At 40.2% G+C, this 21891-nt stretch overlaps 1 protein-coding gene across 2 annotated transcripts; it reads right to left on the bottom strand.

Moving 5' to 3' along the window:
• Positions 1 to 1400: 1400 nt before the first annotated feature.
• Positions 1401 to 21107, bottom strand: LOC138619055 (periphilin-1). Of its 2 annotated transcripts, XM_069695260.1 has the most exons (11): positions 21000 to 21107; positions 20393 to 20458; positions 17529 to 17602; positions 17388 to 17426; positions 17011 to 17241; positions 16656 to 16717; positions 13974 to 14033; positions 12646 to 12812; positions 9149 to 9225; positions 8291 to 8425; positions 1401 to 1808 (listed from the first exon to the last, which is right to left on the bottom strand). In XM_069695260.1, coding segments are annotated over exons 2-11 (1041 nt in total). In that variant the 5' UTR covers positions 20394 to 20458; positions 21000 to 21107; the 3' UTR covers positions 1401 to 1613. The 2 variants fall into 2 exon arrangements, with proteins under 2 accessions (XP_069551361.1, XP_069551362.1); XM_069695261.1 differs by lacking the exon at positions 17388 to 17426.
• Between the last annotated feature and the right edge of the window lie 784 nt (positions 21108 to 21891).

Here is a 21891-nt window from a genome sequence, read left to right as displayed (position 1 = left end):
ACATAAAAGCACAGTGTATTAAATTGTCTGGCTGAGCGGTGTATTTATGGGTCATTGTATTGTAAGCAAATCATTGTAATCTGTATAAATGTACAAACTGGAATATAAGGCTAAGATAGATGATAATTGTAATAAAAATATCTATATATATCACGATTTGTGTTTTTTTTTTTTTTTTTTTTCCTGCACAAACATATTCAGCGGGTGTACTGTAAAAGAACAGGACACATCATTTTATTCAAGGCCTCAGCTTTTATTTACAAAACTATGAATCTAAAAATGATATTCACAAACAGCTGAGTTTCAACTGAAAATAAAACCAAAATGCATAAACTATGGAATGCTTTTAGTCATTTCGTATAAAAAAAAAAAAAAAAAAAAAAAAAAAAAAAGCACGACTCTGGGAAAACACCATACCATTTTGGATCATTTGATACTGGTTGGAAAATATTTGTTTAACTTTGAGTCAGTTCTACTTGCAGCCAGCGCAGCAAGAAATGTAGCCGCTGGAGGCAACATTCACCACACATCACCAAAGACTGAATGAAAGGCAGCCCTTTCAATTTCACACATAATACTGTAGGTGTTTTGACTGTGACAGCATATTCATTTCATCAGTTATTTTAAGTTCGTAGTGTCGATACTTCCTTCTTCCTTTACCTGTGATCCTGTCTTGTTTATTAAGGTGCATTATTTGTAAATAAATCACTCTTATTTGACTAAAAATACGATTAAAAAACCAAAACTGTGCCTCCAGGATATCATGACTTGTAAATCAAAATAATTCATATGTATTCAACTAATCTTTGTGGGAGCTTGCAATGAAAAAAAAAAAAATCCTATGAATGATCTGCAGTAAAAAGTATTTAGTAGAAGCTCTGCTGAAGGCAGTAATCCTTTCCACAAAAAAAAAAAAAAACAACAACTTTGGTTTATCAATGAAAGTAAGTCCTCAATTACACTTCAACGTCATGATCAAAACAAGTCACATGCCGGTTGACCGGGAGAAAACGGCAAAACGGGAAGTGGGTTCGGGGTTCGTGTGAAATGTAGTCTTATTATAAGAACTAGGCTCCCAATCATCACACTTCCACTTTGTCATTTAAAGCACTATTTACAGAAAATGTATGTTTCCGATACAGCAGTCACGGACTGTTTTGTAAAACTACATCACCTTTAGGACTCAGGAACTTTTTTTGTAACTTTGAGTTCATGGTTCTTGAGTTCAAAAAGTTCAAAAAATTACAAATAAAATATTTGCAGCTATGTCCGTGATTTCTGTTATCAGGGGAAGTGATTTCATGTGATTATTTCTTTGTTAGAAAGTAGGTTTTTTTGGTTTATTGCAATTTCTTCTCCTTGAGTTGCAATTTGAACCAATTCCAATAATTTCACCAAACAAAAACAAAAAAACCCAAACAAAAATAAAGATCACATACAACTTTGCTAATTTCATTGCCATTATTGAGAGAACCCCCTTTATAAATCAAGCCTATTTGATCCTGGAGGGAGTGAAAAAAATTGAATGGTTAAATTCTTCAGTTCACTGGGACAATTTCCACTTAGTTCAAGTGTATAGTTCATAGTCACCACAGTGTTTTTCGACCTGTAGTTTATGCTGATTTGTCCGGCTGGTCTTCTGCCTTGTCCAGTTCCTTCACGAAGCTCTTAAGGGCATCTACGCAGCGCTCTTTCATCTCCAACAGATTCTTATCCAGTGGAGCTTGCAGCAGATTTTCCAAACTGGGCTCCTTGGCCACCAGCATATTCACCACGGTGCGAAATGTCTCACAGTCCTGCCTGTAATGCTGCACATGAAACAATCACATCAGGAATGCCAATATCCTTCATGATGCAATGAGTTACACAGTGTAGAGAAGCAAAGTCACGTTATAGATCATTCTGACGCCGAGGAACTCTGAATGTTTACAGGTCTTTACTGTGCATTTAGTTTAAAGGCTGAACATTGAAACTCTGTGGGCTCCATCTTACACACGGCGCGAGGCTGCGCTAAGTGCAACGCAGGCGTCTTTTCTAATTTAAGGCCGACGAAGTTGACATTTTCGCGTCCGGCACCCACATTGTTTATATACCAAATGTGTCCGCGGGCTCCGTTGGTCTTAAAATGAGGTGTGGTCAGGTCTGTCGCTAACGAATCCGCTGTGATCATAGCGATCCGCCGAGCTGCAAGTGTACCTGGTAACTACAGGGAGGGGGAGACGAAACGGAGTTATTTCATGTGACACATGTAATGCATCTACAGTATGTGATTACTTAAGAGGCCAGTTTGTACAGCCCCTTTTAAACACATGCACAACACTTTGCGCTCAGATTATCCACCGCTAGAAAAAGTGGATTTAAAAACACCCTAAATGCACTTTAGGCTGCGCTTAAGATTATTCAAATAGAGCCCTGTTTCTCTGTTATTCTGGGCCTCAATCACATTTCTGAAAATGGCAACATAATGATTTTTATGATTCACAATAAATAATGAAGGTTTTCCTTTTAAATTTGTTTTTCATAATAACTGCGTGTACCCTGAAGTAAATATTTGTGTACATGATTTGCAGGTGAAGTTAGAATATCCCACAATCATTATGTAAGTGAGGATATTGGTAACTTATGCACATGCAACAACAACAAAAAACAGTGTATTCGAGAAAATTAATACCTTTATAATTTGATACACTTATCAGGCCACGGAGCAAATACGTTAACTGACCTCAGACGCAACAGAGCACCCTTTATTTGACAGCTGTTTGAATTCTACAGACCGACTCTTGCACCGACGCCTTGCTGTGAACTTAATGAACCCAGCTCTGCCAAATTGGTGTATTCCATGAAACAGGTGTGTGAATGTGTGTATGTGAGCCTATCCAAGAGCATGCCTGCCCATAACAAAAGGGACACGAGGTGTCAGAATATGTTAGTGGTGCTGTAGCATTCTTTCACACCACATTGCAACAAGCTCCCACATCCCTCTCAGATTTTACTGCCGACCCAAAACGGCTGTTAAGTTCTTTATTAGAGTCCCAGGTGCAAGCTCACAACCTCTTTATCACCTGGAGAGAAAAGGCTAAATGAACGGCCCTTCACTGGAGCCGCTCAGAGGTTTAGGGCCACACCGGCCTGTCAAGGAGGAGTATGGGACATTAGAGTCCTCCAGGGTTGAGCCCCGGTCACCTCTCGCCTCAAGTAAGAGTCTCTGGGGCACACAGGATACTTTACTGTGACTTAAAACAGCCACTCTGTAAGCAATGGATCAATAATTTAACATTAGATCTTGTCTACACACAAATAAGCATATATATATACATATATATATGACCATAAAACACATTTTTACCTCAACATTTTTTAGTACCTTTTATACCTGAATGAACTGTCATCATTTATCAGACAGACACTCTTGTCAATTTGACTCAAATGTCTGGAGGCGTGACCTACTTTTTTCAAATGAATGACTCAATCAAACAGTAGCAGTGTCCTCAGAGGTACTATATCTGTGTCACGTTCAGGCCGTGTAGCCATTTTAGGAATGTGGGCTGTGTGGGTCTGAGTTGTAGAACAAAAATTAGTTTGACAGTATCTCATCTACTATTACCAGTCTGTTAAATGCAATAAAACACAGGCCATCAGCGCTTTGGTAACTTTGAAAAGATAAATGCTGCCTGTCAACTGAAATGAGTGTCCGTGCTCGAGCAGAATGTGAGGTTAGCCGATTAAATACGTTTTATTCCAGCTTTCTGTCAGTTATGGGGAAATTTAAACCCACAACTGCCGTTTCTTTGCCGAGATACATGTGATATAATGAGAGCCTGGGCTGACTCATGATCGAGTATCCATTAATCTGAACATTGATCACATGATAATTTACAAATTCACTGTCACAAGACATAACCTTCCCTTTCATTAAGGTTTTGAGCAGGGGAAAAAAAGTGTCTTCAATATACTGTATGATTTACTTTAGTGTTTGACAGTCAATACTGAGGGAGAACAGGAGGAAAATCCAAGTGCAAGTCGACAATATTTTTAAAAGCATAAAATTCACCGCAGTCAAAATCTGAGAGGGAGCTCAGCTGGGTGGGGCTTTAAACACACAGAAGAGGTCAAAGACACAAAAATAATATGACATTCAGTCTGGAACAATAAGGATGGAAACAGTTCACCACATGGGAACCATTTACTCTGTTTTCAAGCAAAAGAAAGGTCCCGTGTTTAAAAAGCAAACGTCCAAAAAAGACAGCTACTGAGAGGATCTGTTGAAAAGAACAAAAAAAAAAATCCCAGGTGCACAACTGTGTGTGTGTGTGTGTGTGTGTGTGTGTGTGTGTGTGTGTGTGTGTGTGTGTGTGTGTGTGTGTGTGTGTGTGTGTGTGTGTGTGTGTGTGTGTGTGTGTGTGTGTGTGTGTGTGTGTGTGTGTGTGTGTGTGTGTGTTAGACTGTGAGCAGAGTAGGCTGAACAGGGTTATATGAAATGGTAAAATTACACACAAAGCTTGGCTATGCTCTACTTGATAATTACAATGACGTTAAAAAACAGCGATGCCTCAAGCCTCTTTAGTTCTCCTTTTTATTTCATTCCTCTCTCTCCTCCTGCTAATCTGCAGCTGAACCAGCTACAGCATGTTCACATCGTTGATTAGTAGTTCATCCCTGTATCTCTAACCTATCTTCTGCACCGCAGCACGTGCATTTGCTCCAACTCCAAGGAAAATATACCAAATATTACCGGTAGTGAAAGAAAAAAAAAAAAAAAAAAACTATTACGGTGATACAGTTTATCGTCCATGTATCACAACATGTATCGTACATGCGCACACATGCAGGGGGGAAGGCCAGCCAAGACAACCCTGACAGAAATATCCCAGACTGTGGGAGATGTTTGGGCTCCGGCAGACGCTTTAATGTCTGCAGATCATGTCAAGCGAATTTGCGGCCCCCACATAATGATAGTCTTCAGCGCGACCACAAGGAAGCGAGAGACTCACGACACGTGTGGCCGGCTAAGCTCAGGGTCAACTTCATTCAACTATTGTAGTTCTCCTTCTCCCTGCAGCGTGAGCTGCTCCTTCTCAGGCTATTCTGCATATTTACTTGTAAATAGTCTTAATCGAAGACACCACAGATTGCAGGTGATTTCCACACCACCGTCTCTGAAAGAGCAGGGCTCTCCTTTCTGAAACAGTTTCACAAAGTAAACATTGTTAAGAAGAAAAGAAAAAAACAACTTGGGAAGGTTGGAAGACGTGAGAGGAAACGCTGGCTTAAATGAGACACCGACATATGGTGCATGTCTCACAAATCCCCACTAATCAGTTTGGGGTTGCTTATGTTTGCCATCTTTCAAAACAAAACCTTCCTAAGCTTTTCCCAGGCTGCCGCCTTTGTTGGCAGTGATTACATTTTCACTTCATTATATCCCCTATACACAGTTTTAAACACTTCAGAATTGGCTGAGAGAAAGTGTCCTTACAATGAACTATGAACTCAAAAACACAGTTCCCACAATGGTACTGAAGTACACACCACTGCGAGCTATCATGTGCTACACGGAAACTTGTGCGAGATGAACAGCATCACTATAAATGTATTACAGTACTGAGTAATTGTGGAGTGACTTAATACGTCTGTTTGGTAAAAAAAAAAAACTGCTCCCATGTCACTTGAACAAACAGGAAGGGTGCTTTTGACCTGAGCATGCTCTTTATGTTGTGAGAAAAGTTTGCAGGGAGGTTCTGCCTAAATTCCCTCCCTAGTGAGAGCAATGAGCTGATCTTTAAGCCTGATACTACGGGGGGCCACACAGGACGGACCGGAGCCCCGAGAAAAACTGCAACACTAGGGGCCTTAAGGAGGGACCTGAAAGAAGTGGGCTTCTGCCCAAATCGGATGTTTGTGGAGGTCCAAATTGTGAACATACCGACAGGAGTGTGCGCTGCAATGCCGGGTGGGGGTTGGGAAGTTAAGGGTTTGAGTGAGATTATACATACGGCTCTCATGTGGACATTTAGTGAGGCTCTGTTCAAATGAGCGCTGATGCAGGCAGGGGTCCTGCATAATAAGGGAAGTAGAGTAATGACTTGAGGGCTGGTACACATTAGGGGATATTAAAAGAGCCATTTTAATCACTCAAGCTGCAAACCGGACCTCTCAATGGAGGGGCTAATAGTTGAAATGGATACGTTTCATTTGTGCTGATTAGGATGATGAATGGACTTCTCTGAAAATCACTCCCAGGCACTAAGCTCCATTGTGATATTTCAATATGGATATTTCCTAAGTTTCTATGATGTTTTTGTTATTTTACAGGCCATGATTTGTTCTGTGGTCAGACTCAAGAGTTATAAATTGCTCCGCTGGCCATCTGTTGCATTAGAAAAAAAGGAGAATAAGGTATTGTGATGAAGGTTTACAAAACACCGACATGCTGGTCATTATGCCGCTAATGAAATCTTGGAAGATGTTATGACAAGCAATGTCATAACCAGTGGAGACGTTAACGGCCAGTGAATTTGATTGAGGTTCTGGATTTCATTTATAACTCTGAAACACCTGCAGATAGTATATATTCCAACACGCTCTTGGCTGAAAAAACAATGAGCTATGTTGGTGTAACAAATCCATTCCTGACTGAATGAGCTCCATGCTAACAGGGATGTAGAAAGACTTTGCTGAAAATGCCCATTTTGGAAAAACAAAAAAAAATGAAAAGTAGGATGGAGTCATTTCATTTTTGGACAAGCTCGTTTTAAACTAACTAGATTGGAGCAGTTCTTTCAAACCAGTTTAAAGAGTCTGCGATCCGGCTCTGCCCACTTATCTCCTCAGATTAGCAATCCACAACAGCGATGGATCAATGCGTGTTTAACTGCGCCCGCAGCAGATGTTACAGTACAGACATACAGGAGGTTTCTGCCTCTCACCACGTCTGTAGGAGCAGCTGGAAATGGCAGGGTAAAGCATGTGTGCGCTAATGCCAAGAGATGTACCACACTGTGTGTGGGCCGCCTGCATCCTGCAGGGCAATTCCTGCCCTGTTTTAACGGGAACAGATAAGTGGTACTGTAGTGCAAAGTGATGAAGGGGAGGGAAAAAAAAAAGAGCAACTCCAAATAGCAGGCCACAAGACGCGTCACAACATCAGATGCTATGGACTTTTCTGCTGACTCATCCTCCTTTTCTTCAGCAAAAAATATTTCTTAATACGCCGTTTCTCAAATATCATGTGTAGCCTGCAAACATATATTTATACAACTTTTACATCGACCCATCGACCGTCAGCCGCATCGTAAACCCACCTCGAGATCAGGGTAATATGTGGGATTCCCACAGAGTAGTGTAAACCCATTAGGAACCTTCGTTTTAAAAGCTACAGTGTACAAAAAAACAATTTTATACAAACAAAACTGTTCGGTATGTTTGTTATTTATTACTGTCGGGCACGGCTTTACACATTCCCATACCTGTGCCAATGTCCTGTCTAATCATTTTGACCCAGGACGTCAAGGGTTGTTTGGGGTGGTATATAAGAGTCAATCATGGGTCAGCCTCATGTTAGAACACAAAGGCTAAACAAGATGTAAGTTGCTTAAAGGTCCAATATTGTATAAATTCAGATTTCCATTTGTTTTTTCACTTTGAAAGGTCTATGTGCTACATAAAGACTGTGTCAAAATGCTCAGTCCACAAAGAAATGCACACAGCCCATATTTAGCAACTGTGCCATTTGGACTTTTGCAAGGTTTGTGATGTCACAAAATCCTGTTTCCTGTCATATGCCCGCCCTAAGCACGACCAACTGTCCAACTTTTTCGGGGGAATAAAACACTGAGTGATCGGTGCATTGCAGAGCTAGCAAGCTACAAGACTGGAGGAAACCTGTGGTTCATCTGGCCATGCGTCATTAAAAAAAGAGTGTCGACCAATCAGAAGAGAGGGTCTTTGAAATCAATGTGCCTTAAGGACACACACAAAACGGCGTGCTCTTGTTAGAGCTACAACGCTTGATCGTAAAACAGAAAGACTATCTCACCTTACTGCCGGACTTTCCAATTTTTTTTTAAAGGAAATAATAACGTAAGAAATGAATGGCTGGTTTAGAAATTTCAGCTTTATATCTATCTTATACATTTTACAGTATATTAAACACAGTGATACTAATGGCGGATGGTTCAGACCCAACAAAAGCAATGTAGACAGTCTAGGTTTGGTCAGATTATAGCATAAACAACAAAGAGTCATGAGAATTGACAGAAGTGAGGCAAATTCATGAAGCGAGTCTTAATACCTTCTCAATTTCCAGAGCCTTAGCCTTAATGGCCTCCAACCGGCGAGCCTTGAAGCCTTCCTCTGGTGTCAGCTTTGGCTCCATGCTGGCAGCCGCCACCTCCTCCGACTCCGCTACAGATGCTGAAGTTTTTTCCTGGCAGGCCAAAGGTTAAAGGGTAAGAGCTGAGGCCACCAGGTTTAGAAACGGGCTCTGATTTCAAAGTGGTTCAAATAGAGACAACTCTGCTCTCTTACAGGTGTTGAGTTTTTGTTTTCGTGTGTGTCTCATTATGCATGCCGCTTGTCAACAGCAAACACAAATGAGGTACCATACAGAGTTCAACGCTCTGATTACAGGATCGGGAAACCTAAATGTCTGAGTATTTTATGTATTATTCCTAAAGTAACAAACGGATGGTTTTGCCTATTTGTGGCACAATGACTACAAATTGATATCCTGTATATTTCACTCTTACGCGTTAGTTACACAACCATTGCATAATAATGCAGCTGCAAATACATGTTAATGAATTTAAAGACCGAAAGGCAATTATTGCAATTATGAAAAATTATGCTTGTTTTATTTTTATTCTAAATTACTATTTATATTATGTATTATTATCCTGATCTAAGTGCTTATTTTAGGATTGACCAGGTTAGAGGTGTGTCATCAATAATTATACAAAAATGTAAATAACATTTCCTTGTTCAGCTTCCATAGCAAACCACAAGAAAGAGTAGACCATATTAGACATGAACAGTGTGCAGCATTATGCAGCATTTTCCAATTGTCTTTTTTGGGAGTGCGGCGGCATTGTATTTTACTCACTGCAACACATTTCTTGAGTTTAGATTGCCCTAAAATTCTGTTTTTTACCTTTGAGGATCCTGAACTGTGAGGAGAACCCTCCACAGAGCTGCTGGGAGTGTGACTTGTCACCACACTGGGCTTATCTGTGGAGGAAATATGAAAGTACAGTAAGGAAATAAAAACGCAATTATCCGCAGATAATTAAAGAAAATGAAAAGTTCTGACTGAGGTTAGACAACGACAAAAAGAGGGCGATTCAAACAATACATAAGGGCCACCATGACATTCTTTTATTTAATTTTCCTTTATTAAAATAACCCCTGTGAGAACATCCTGGTAGGTTGTGGTCTGGGACGCATGCCACATTATATGCAGCATCCCTGGTTCAAATCTGGATCTTGGTTGTAGTTTAATCACCTCTTTCCACACATGTTCCTTAACTCTATGCAAAAAGTCATAAAATAATATTTTTCAAAGATGCCCTGGAGTAACAATTTCTTCCTTCTGTGAGGCACTAAACAGTCATTCACTTATCACTGAGAACAGTCGTGAGGCCGCAGCGTTATGAGGCAGCTGAATAGCATAAATCTGTTTTTTTAATACTCCCTTGTTGGAGCCTCCCACACAACAGTGGTCGTGGAGTTCAGCTGTGCCTAAATTGAAATATTGTCCTCTGTTGGCTCCAGTGTGTCTAGAAAAAAAACAAATAGGGCGAAGTTGTTTGTTTTCAGTGAGGAAATCTCTCATAGTGATGATCCAAGGTAAAACTTAATTTGAGTCCCTCAGCAGGACCACGGCGTCCCCAGACTAGACAGGCTGGATCCTCAGATGCTGTGGTTAAGAGAATTGAGACTTACAACAGTTTAAAGGCTGGGTGCTTAAAACAAACTAGTTAACATGACATGTCACTGAACCACTTAAGCAAAGGCTGCTGTAGCTGATATACTGTAGCTGTTCCTTCAAAGCTGGAGTTGGGGCAAACAGCCAGCCATCATCCACAGAGGTTTGATTTAATAATGTGATGAAGTAGTTGTGTACAGATCAGGCGCCAACCAACAGTGACATCACCCACTGGTTTGTGAATCTCCGTTATGAAGCTTTGAGTTTGACTTTTCGTCCGTCCACCATCTTGTTAGTTCGGAGCAGTTTGGAGCCAGAAGTGAGCATATTTGGACGAGTTGGAGAGGAGCAAGAGGTGGATTTGATTTGATCTGATTGGGAACCCAAAGGCATTACTCCTATAGGAGAAACCTTACTGCACCACAGGCCTGTCAATCAAAGAGACACGCCCCCCCAAAATATGTTTTTATTTACGCCTAATATTTAATTCATGATGAGATTATTTTCAGACTGACCACCCAAAAACTGATAAGAAGGAGGGAATTTAGCTCATGATTTATGAAAAAAAATGTATGGACTTGAATGAGAGTCTATGGAGCCAAAGCCTGCTAAGAGCCAACCCCTATTGGCCCTCGTGGTATTACAGTTGATGGCACTTTCGCACTGGCCTCATTTTTCAAACCAAGTAAAAATGTCCACTTTTTTTTTTTTTTACAGAGTCTATGGACCAGATTAGTTCTCACCTCTAGACTCTGAGCCAACTGCTGCATTAAACTGGTTTCCTTCTCAGATGATTAATTTTAGAAAAGTTTGGTTTTGACACTGTTTAATGATCCAGTGAGCATTTTGTTTTAAATCACACAGACCGCTTTATTGTCTGGAGCATGAAATTGCACGGAGGTGATTCTGTCATCCTCTGGGGAAAAGTCCATCACAGCAGAACTCAGCTGGGAGCTGGTAATTCTCCCCACGTCACGTAGATGAGAAACTTGGTTTCTGTAATTGTGTTAGGGTATTACAGAGATTTGATTTCCGAGCTAGATTTATCCTAACTAACCCTATCCAACCTGTCTCCCAAAAGCTACCATAAACAGGCTCCAGCAAGCAGCTGTGTGCTACACTTGTTAACTTAACATGTATTTGAAAAGCCAATCAGTAAATATTCATCCTTAAATTAATGTTAAACAGAAAAAAGTTGCTTCTGAGAAAACATATATCTCACCTGTAACATTGTTAATTGCCAATATGAGTCATCACTGACGAGTTATTGTAAAAACACATTGAGAACACTCTGTGTGCCTGACAAAGCCTGATATATATACCCCATCATCAAACCCCCCTTTTTGAAGACTTTGGTTTGCTGCCCTGATTAGTATCCCAGATGGGAGTGGAGTTGGGAGGTACAACTGTTTTCTCACTGCTTTATTGCTTTTTCAAAGGGAGGTACAACACTGAGCCAAGCTTTTAACACATTAATATGTTTATGCATCTTAGAAGTCAAAGGCCTGAAGAAATTACTGTCCACACTTCTTTCCTCAAATCAAGAAGATTGCTTATGTCAGATCACTTTAAAACAAGCTATTGTAAAAGTCAGTCTATACAGTACATTAGTTTAGATTTGCTAATTAAAGTTCTGAAGGCCGCAAAAGTCCCAAAAGACATTATGTGAGACGGCAAACCCAATGTGACTTTGAAGACGTCGTTATCTGGCATCTTAACTACTTTCTCACTGAAGAGAAGTTCAGGATCTGAATCCAAAGCCAAACCACCCCAATAAACCGAGGGTATCCTTTTTTCCCAGCCTCTAAAAGTGTGTGTAGTGTTAGAGTAATTAACATCCTAACATGTTTTAGCACACCCTGAACTCTCACATTACACGGCACTTCAGAAAACAGATGCTTCACCTGGAAAGACTTTATTCCTTTAGACATCTTAATCATACATATCTGTTTGTGAAATGGGAAAGCGATTTCTATTATTGTCATTACAAAGGAACTTAGATAAGGGTAAATTCTCAATTCTCCCAAATCATTTTTTATTAACTTTTTCTCTAGCATTTCTTACATGCCGTGGCCAGTCACAGGGTGTCAGGTAGTTCAGAGCGGTGCTTTGTTATTAGATGTCATACTATGAAATTGAAATTAAATGCCACACAATGCAGCAATTACAACAACAGACAGTCTTCTCTCTCTTGTCACTTCGACATGACACCAGTTTCATACTATCCACTTGGGGCACCAGGTCAGACGGTCAAGTCCATTACTGCTACGTCTGTACAACAGATTTAAAATCAAAGGTGGAAAACAAGAGCAAGAGGAAAGCGCACGATGGATTTAGAAATGGAGACGAGTTTGACTTTTCCGCTTCCTCTCGCACTGTTTTCAGGCTAAAAAAACATCATCAGAATAAGATGATATAATGTTTGCGAAGGTATCTGAGAAAGAGTTAAATTACAAATACAACAGGGAGCAACCCACCATCTGCCATATGAATTAAGGTGGTGTTGCATTAACTGTACTTGGACTGACCGTTGCTGCATACTGGCTCAGATATGGTGAAGCACACAGAACATATTCTACAAACTATTAAATAACCATTATCAGCTTGTGTGGGGAAACCTGCTTTTATTCCTCTCAGCTGATCATAATGTGATTTTGTAAGTGAAGTTTCTTCAAATCCATTAACCTGAGCTATTTGACATCCACAGACGAGTTAATACTTACGCTTCTGTTGTGGCTGCTGGTAGGTGTAGCCTTTGTCCCTGTCGGGAGAGAAGTTCCTATTGTTTGGGTTTGATCCAGAGCGGACCGTTGGCTGGGCCTCCCTCCTTCCAGGAGAAGAGCGGTCCCGTTTGGTTGCTCCAGGCTGAGCGGTCCTGTCACGGTCCTCTCTGTGGAAATAATGATAAGCAGCAATCAAGAATTTTGGAAGTCAACTGAATTCTCCCAAAGTTTGCAATTCAAAAACCTTCTGCAAAGCAAAATGATGTGGTGAATAGTGGTGGCAAAACAAAAATGTTTAAATATGTATTTATCCGTTGGTGTCTTTACACGGCAGCTGGAGGCAGGAACACATTTTTTAAAGTGTGCTTTACAATGGACATCGTACTGGCCTTGGGGATCTACAGTGCAATGACGTCGTAAAAACTGTACACCTGCTGATTAGCATTAAATCTGCTGTCTTTTTTGTGGCCGAGTTATTTTGCTTCAGTTGAGTAGGAGCCTCAGCTTTCATGCCTTTTTAGACTTTGATGGGGCGGCTGTGGCTCAGATGGTGGAGCGGGTTGACACTGAACCCAAATTGCTTCCGATGGCAGGCGAGCACCTCGCACGGCAGCTTTGCCGCCACTGGTGTGGGTGTGTGAGTGGGTGAATGGGAGCTAAGACCATTTACTATTTACTGCCTTAATGAGCGAGATGAGACCAGATGATCCTTTGTGACAAGTTGTTTAAAAAATGGTGTCCTATTATAAAAAGACACACTGGTAACCACCTTCTTTCAAAATAGTTTAAGAATGGTAAGTCACCTGTGCGTTTGAATGTCACTCAATACAAAAGCCTCTGTTCAATGTTCTTATAGATTGAGTGTGATTTGAAAACCCCACTTCTTAAAGGACCTGTGTGTACAAGTCAGTCCTGGCAGAAATTGAATGTCATATTCCTAATTATGTTTTTATTAGTGTATAATCACCAGACACTACGAATCGTTTTGTTTTTGTAACCTTAGAAGGAGCCCTTCATATATTGGGAGCCTGTCTTATTCTACTGAGCCCGGTATGTTTTGACAGCAGTCCAGATGGGACAAAACAGAAACTGAGAGTTTCACAACCACTGTACATTCTGCTACACACTTGGAAGCTGAATGTGAAGCGAGGGGTGTTCAGTTTATTGCAACTTGCAAGCTCAACACTAAATGTGACAAAATCTTACAGACTGCTCCTTTAAAATCAAAAATTAGACAACAGATTTTAAGACCTGCCTGCTCAGAGTTAGGTTTTGAAATGTATACTAGATGGATGTGAGGGCACTTGACTTTTCTGTCCTGCACCGACCTTTGAGGATGACCTAACGCTCCACCTCTGTTGCGGAAATTTGGAGCTCTGCCACTGTTCCTGAAAAACAGGAAAAAAAAAAAAAAAAAACAGACTCAAATTAAGCAGTCCAGGAAAAACATGAGAAATAAATTAATAAGAGCACATTCAAAATGCATTATATTAATGGTTTAGGAAGAAAAAGCGATGGATATTCATCAGTGAATGCCTTCCGATTGATAATGGAAACAGAGTAAATAAAAGAGGACATGAATTTAGACTCAGCGGAGTCACTGTGGCACACTGATCAATTTGTGGAATAGAGGCAATCTTCCTCTTTGGCACAAGCAACGGTTGGCTAACAGATGGAGCAATTTTGGTCTTCCTCACTCTGATCTATGTTCAGTTGAATGCAGGGCTATGATCAAGCCTAAATACGGCACTGACGTGAAAAAGCAATGCCACCAAATGTGTTATTTAACCGTGCAATGTCATTTCTGAGCGTGTGTGTAAAATGTGATAGCCCTAGCATGACTACTTTATCTTCATTGTTCGTTTCACCTTGTTTTGAGGATTTTTCAAACTCAAAGCTTGTGTCCAAACAACATCCTTCAGGTCCGGAGGTAAAAACAAGCCAAAGGCACCTGGCTGTCATGACCTCTTCCTGAACTCAAGCCACATCTCAAACAGAAAGCAGGTCTAACAAGGCCTCAAACTTTTACGACTCCAGGCCTGTTTGAAGTAGCAAGGACTCAGCCTGCTGTTTGCAAAACACTCAATTTCCATTCATGCAGTACAAAACTAACTTCAGAAGGCTATATAAAAAAAAAAAAAAAATTTAAAAGTTGTGTACTTTATTTAGAGCAAATGAAGAAACCCAGAGAGACTGTATGAAGCATTTATTAGACAGGCATCCACACAAAAATGACAAGAGTTGTGTTTTATTGCAGGGGAATATTCTTGATCTTAATAGTCAATATACTAAGAAATTTATAGTTGGATGAGTCACAAAGCCTAAAAATGAGCACCAATAGGTTTTTATTCCATTTGTTTTCTTTGATAACTGCAAAAAGCAAACTGTTCATTCATAGTGACTAAGATACACCTTTCTCCCCATGAGCACGAGCCCTGTTCGGGCTAACAGAGGCTGCAGTACCTACAGTTTCTGTCTTGTGCTAGAGTTGACAGAGTCGTTCTATATTTGGTCCTTTGTCATAATGGCCACTGTAGAACCTTCTGGAAGACAGAATCCGACTTCCTGCCACGTGGTTTGGGCAACAGGATGGAGAGAAATCAGCTTCCTGCTGACAGCAGAAGCTGAAGCACAAACCTTCCTTACACTAAAACGCTGCATTTATACCTTTCTGATGAGGAGTATCATTACACGGGTGTCATTAAAGAACATGATGCCCATGGTGCCTCCAACGAGATTTCAAATGACACCAAAATGTGTCTGAAGTTAATATGAAGCTTTGGTAGTTAACCAAGTTAGCCATATTAAATCTTTAAAATGTACAGTCATTCAGTACATAATGCCTTCTTTGTCTTTTCTAGTGTGAGACACCAGTAAAATTAAAAGGGAATCTGCTTCTTAAAAGACTGTAACTTTGGATCTGATTAACTGAGACTGAGTATCATACGGACTTCAGGTTTAATTTTAGAATTTATTTTTACACGGAAGTAAAAATTGGATTTTGTCTCCAATCACTTGATACTGGAAACATGTCAGGAAGAGATCTTTAATGGCCAGTATAAACAGGAATATATCTTTTATGGTATGCACATCTTCACATACTTTGAATAATTTGATCGACATGTGTGCACCTCACTTGATATGGAGCATTATCAGTGTGGATATATTTTAGGGTAATTTGTACCTTGAAATTATCCAATAAAAGTTTTAATTGAATTCAGAAAATACTTTAAAAAAAAAATAATAATAATAATAATAAAAAAGAGAGGCTAAAAACATATGCTGCTCTGAGTATCTGAGATGTGCGTGTTTGACAGAAAAGGAGGGGTCCAGCTGTTTTTCCTTTCAGGGTGGGGTAAGAGTGTGTGTGTGTGTGTGTGTGTGTGTGTGTGTGTGTGTGTGTGTGTGTGTGTGTGTGTGTGTGTGTGTGTGTGTGTGTGTGTGTGTGTGTGTGTGTGTGTAGAGCGGTGGGGTGGGGGGGTGTTTGGCTGAGTCAGTAGACACTAGTGCCCTTTGTCCCCCTCTTTAGCCTGGTATGGCTCCTGGAGAGGGAGGCCTGGGCTCCTAAACTGGTGGCATGTCGAAGTGACAGGAGAAAGAAGACTGTCTGTTGTTGTAATTGCCGCTTTGTGTGTCATTTAATTTCAATTATTAATGTCAATCAATTCTTGAAATATGCTTTAAAAGCAACACTTTTCTGCCTCAGCATTTGCCATGACAATATGTTTTAATATTATAGTATTTACTCTTGGGTAAAGAATTAAAAAGAAATGTCAACAGATTTTACATATGAGAGCTTGAGCTGAAATATATCATTTCACAATGATATTAAAAGCCACGCACAAGTCATCAAATCTCCATTAAGCTGATTTTCTTCACTTTTGAAAAGACAGAACTCTGCCGACATCTAGTGTCAACTTGATGCATCACACAGAGAATTGATTGAAGTGACTGAAAATCTGACATAATGAGGATGAAAAAGGCAAAAAGAATCAATATATCTTTTTTACCTTGATCCTAACTGATGCCTCAGATCATCTCTGCCGTAATACTGTTGGGGGTACAGGCCCTCCTGAAAACAAAAGCACAATTCAAATAACCTTAACTAAACAATAATACAAATGTGACATTCTACTATTGTTCATGACATTGTTGGGATCTGCAATCTGCCCACAAACACCTTAATAAATGAATGCAACTTGCCATGCAGTTGTTAACTTTTCTCACACACACACACAGGTTGGAGTCATACACCGTGGTATGCCATTCAGTTATATCTCTGTGATCAGCGAAAAATAATCAAACCTGTAACCTAAAACTGATTTTAGCGCATCGATCCAAGCATGCGTACCAAGCTTGCCTTACATTTCGTGGGGGCGAAGAATTTCTGCGAAAGCCTCCAAAGTTGGGGTTTTCCTCAAAGTATCGACGATCGCTGGGTGGATGATTGCCATCACCGTGACAACCTCTTGCATCCTGGTATTGTCGAGGACCTCCGTACCACTGGTCCTCATTATATCCTCTGTCATAGTCCAACCCAGGACGTGGCATAGGACTCCTCTTTTCAACAATATTGACGACTCGATGAACTGTCACCTTAATTGACAAAATATCATATTTGACATGTCAGTGCTTTTGCCTGAGCAAAAACCTGAGTACAGAGTAACTTACATACTAGATAACAGGATGACCTCAGTGTGATGAGAATTGGATACAACATTAATATGTATATGGTGACTTACAAAAGATTGCATTACAGCAATAGAAGACAATAACTGAATCTGAAACAAAGATTAAAAACAAAAAACAGTTCTTCTCACTAATTATCATAGCTTAGTCAAACTAATAAACTATTTTGGCCATGCAAAGCCATCTCCCCTTACCTCTCTTCCATCCATTGGAAAGAAGCGGTCCTCATATGCCTCTCTAATTGATTTTCGACTATGTCGGAAGGCCACTACAAAAGCAAGAAAGAAAAAAAAGTTAGTTTGTTTGTGTGCTGATCAGATTTCATTGTAAATCGAGTAAGTAAGTAAATAAGTAAGTTTATCTAATATAGCACCTTTCACAGGCAAAGTCACAAAGTGCTTCACAGCAGAAATAACAACAGAATACAACAATATTAAAAGCAACCTACAATCACAGTACATAACAACGGACCACTGAAATAAAAAGCACTAGATATCAAGAGGTGAGACAAAGGCCAATCTGAAAAGATATGTCTTCAGACGTCTTTTGAAGGCGTCTACTGACACTGCCAAACGTAGATCGGGGGGAAGAGCGTTCCACAGAGTTGGAGCAACCGTTTCAAAAGCGCGATCACCTTTAGTTTTCAAACGGGTGCTTGGGAAAGCCAGTAAGCTCTGATCAGAAGACCTAAGTGACCTACTGGCGCTATAATGTTGGAGCAGGTCAATTATATATTCCAGGGCCTGACCATGGAGGGCTTTATAAGTAACAACAAGGATTTTGAACTGGATCTTGAACCTGATGGGCAGCCAGTGAAGAGAGAATAAAATGGGGGTGGTGTGAGTCATTTTACTTGACCTGGTTAAGAGCCTCGCAGCAACATTTTGGACCAGCTGTAGACGGTCCAGAGATGACTTGCTGACGCAGGTGAAAAGGGAGTTACAATAGTCCAGTCGGGATGATATGAAGGCATGAATGATCATTTCCAGTTCCGGTTTTGAAACAAGAGATTGTAGTTTGGCAATGTTTCTGAGGTGAAAGAAGCATGTACGGGTGAGTGATTTGACATGCGGCTGAAAAGACATAGATTGGTCAAAAATAACACTAAGGTTTCTAAGGTTGGACTGAATGGCTGAGGAAAGAGATCCAATACACTGAGACACCTTAGTGGCTACACTGTCTGAAGCTAAGATCAGGACCTCGTTCTTGTCTGCATTAAGCTGTGGGAAGTTGTCAGCCATCCACTCCTTAATGTCAGCCAGACATTTGTGCAATTGGTCAAGTTTGTCAGTCTCGTCAGGTCTAAAGGACATGTATAGTTGTATGTCTCGGTGTAACGGTGATCTATGGAGTAACATTTTAGCATTTTTCATTCACAATTGGTTAAGAAGTGACAAGAAATGGGTGTAAATAAATGATATCAATAACATAAATATAATATTTTTAGCTAGACCACAACAGCAGGGCCAGAACAGAACAGCAAATGTCAGTTAATGAGTGAGTGATATAGTTACACCGTTGGTTGGCCAAATGCTGGGACTTCCATTTCAAATTAAAAGCCATCTACCGTTTCACACACGATGCAGCCACATACTAAGTTTTGACCCAGAAGTGTGTCTCTTAGAGGGAGATTGGGGGTCCAAAAGGCAGGGGAAACACTGCACTTCAACTTCAGTTCATCTTTTTCTTCTGTTTCACATGTTTCAAAATATTTTGGCCACACATGAGTTGAGGACATTGTAGTAACCAAGTTGGGAATAGGTTAGGTTAGGTAGTTACTTTATTCATCCCCGAGGGGAAATTTTTTTCACTACAGCAGCATACAGAAGCAATAAGATAATAATAGAATAATAGAAAAGCAATAAAATAGCAGTAAATAGCAGTAAAAAATATAAAATATAAAATGCACAGTATATACAGTATAGTATATAGCTATATATATATATATACAAACAACCAAGAAACACAGTCAACAGTGTTATTGTTATGTGATGGATTTTGCCAGAGGTGAGTTATTGTACAGTCTTATCGCGGTCGGCAGGAATGATCTCCTGTATCTATATATAGATAGAGATAGAGATATAGAATAGAGGCTTCTCTACCTATAGCCTGGGTTACACTATCGACCTTTAAACTGCATCAGTCTCTGCACGCACATTGGTCATATGCTGCACCAGCCACCACCACAAGTAAATTATCAACCTGTTGGAAACACTTCTAGGTCACCAGCTAAGGCAAAAAAAAAAAAAAGTTTTAAAAAGCCAGACGGCCAGTATATCATCTGGGGTTGATTCTAGGTTTCCGGCATCCTCTCCAACTTGGTGAAGTCTGACAAGTAGAAGTGCAGATCCACATTCTTAAAAGCTTTCCGCATGACACGTCTACAATTTCTCATGGTTCCTTTGAAACTGGGGAGACAAAGATAGGCACGGCTCTGTTGGCAAGCTGAAGGCACCCTTCATAGGACCACTGGAGTGTTGATGAAGGATGAGAGCCAGCTGGCTGAAAAACTCTCCAACTCTCAAGTAGCAAGACGTTTTCTACTTCAATCACATTCATTGCCAATAGCCATGATTTATCTCTTACCAGTAAGACTTCTGTAAATAGCTAGTCATATCATGTGTTTGGATTTTATCACCAAGGTGAGGCTTCCAGCTCCACAGCTCGAGTGATTCTCATTGGATGTTTTTTAAGACCTGTAGCCACAACAGGACTTCTGAGATTTGGCCTGGCCTTGAAAGGCCCACAGGTCTAATCAGTGGGAAAATCTTCTCTATCACCAAACTGGAAGAAGTAATAAATGGGGAATAGTCTGCTCTGCAAAGACAGAAAGAGTTCAATCCATCCTTGCCAAAATGGTCATTCTAATTGTCACATCAGGTAATGTGCAACAGGCAAAGTACTACAATGTTGTATCGGCTCGTACTAAATGAAAATGTCATCATGCTGAAGAAAGTGGAACAGCCAATCAGTCCAGTTATATGTTGAGATCGCTCTGAAAGAACACCGATAACACGCATGGATGCAAAAACGTGCAAAATGCAGTGTTTTCACTTACTGTTGAAGGGATGGCGTCGGTTCCCTGTCTGTTATGCTGAAGATGTCTCAGTCGGTAATGACAAACCTGTAAAAAAAAAAAAAAAAAAAAAAAGGACAATATTAAAGCCTTGTTTATCTGACTCTGTGTGGACACTTTGCCCATCATCAGTCAAGCCGGAGACCCACTCTGACCTCGGTTCAAAAGCATTTCCATACTAACTTCTTACCATTAAAACATCTCTTCGGGCTCGGTTTAGTTTTTGATGGTGCAACAAAACAAATAATTAAGTCATTCTTCATATTGAGTGTATATTATACCCGTAGTTAAGGGGTCCTAAACACCTAACTCTCAAGAGTAATGTCTTTATAAAGTTCTCCAGGGGACCACCGTGCGTGTCCACATTTTGACTCTACATATCCAGAGTATCTAAGTATCTGAGGAGCGATGCAAACAGTCCGCATGAGTGACAATAACAGGAGCTGACAACGTGAACACGTGATTCTGCTGTATGTTGTTGTCGTTGTTGTTGTTGTTGTTGTTGTTGTTGTGTTCGGACGAAGAAGCTTTATAATCATTGTTGTTACCAAACCTGGCTAGTTAGCGCACGAGAAAACCCCAAACTCACCAAATAATGAATTCAATACTCTTCGACACAAAGTGCACATGCCATGATTCTCCTATCGCCAAAGGACACGTACACGTAACCCCGAGTTACACAGCAATCCAGACTTTTCTCTTCTCTCTCTCTCTCTCTCTCTCTCTCTCTCTCTCTCTCTCTCTCTCTCTCTCTCTCTCTCTCTCTCTCTCTCTCTCTCTCTCTCTCTCTGGGGGGGGGGGGGGGGGGGGGTATGTCCATGAGGAAAACCAACCTAGTAAACACGGTACAAACTACACCTCTTCATTTCCTGCATACTCTTCTTCGGCTGCTTCTTCTTCTTCTTCTTCTTCTTTGGGGATGACTGTTGGCAGTTGGATGACTCACTTCAAAGTGTATTACCGCCACCTATTGGACTGGAGTGTTGCGCAAAGACAGACAGAAAAAAACGGGCAAAAAAACAACAACTACATTTTATTTATCAGACCAGTTTCATCAACAAATTAGAAAATTCGTATATACTTTCCAATGCATGTTATCTACAGTGGCCCCTTAGATAAGATAGATAAGATTGTTCCTTTTTTTTTTTTATTGTTTATGGCAGTCTAATAAAACACGATGAACTGATTCCAGCGTGAATTTCCTGAATCCTTTTCACCACATTAACAAGGCTTACAAATTAAATCATCAAATCAACATCTTAAGCGTGACAGAAGTAGCTTTTAAAATATATTTACACTCGTAAATTGACCTTAAAAATGTTGTTCTGTATAGAATTATTCAAAGAAAACCGAAATAATGGCAAAATCGCTCTAGTTTGCCTTTTTCTGCACCACATTAAACACAGTTGGTCAGTTGTGCAATTTCTCCCCCGATATTTGTCGCAGTAAATCTTTTAAAAAAAATCCCTATCTATATACCT

This window comes from Brachyistius frenatus, unplaced genomic scaffold (genome assembly GCF_029030835.1).
Source record: "Brachyistius frenatus isolate BFR_SWC_R1_liver_20210118 unplaced genomic scaffold, ASM2903083v1 Contig_19, whole genome shotgun sequence".
NCBI classification, from domain to species: Eukaryota; Metazoa; Chordata; class Actinopteri; family Embiotocidae; genus Brachyistius; species Brachyistius frenatus.
Note: the sequence above shows the minus strand (reverse complement) of the source record. Positions and strands in the feature narration are given on the sequence as shown.

What these genes read in the sequence shown, in the direction of transcription:
- LOC138619055 (XM_069695260.1), bottom strand. An exon ending in TTCCAATGGATGGAAGAGAG is followed by an intron (nt 17,427 to 17,528) that starts GTAAGGGGAGAT and finishes TCTTTGTTTCAG; the next exon opens with ATTCAGTTATTGTCTTCTAT. An exon ending in ATTCTTCGCCCCCACGAAAT is followed by an intron (nt 16,718 to 17,010) that starts GTAAGGCAAGCT and finishes TTTTGTTTTCAG; the next exon opens with GAGGGCCTGTACCCCCAACA.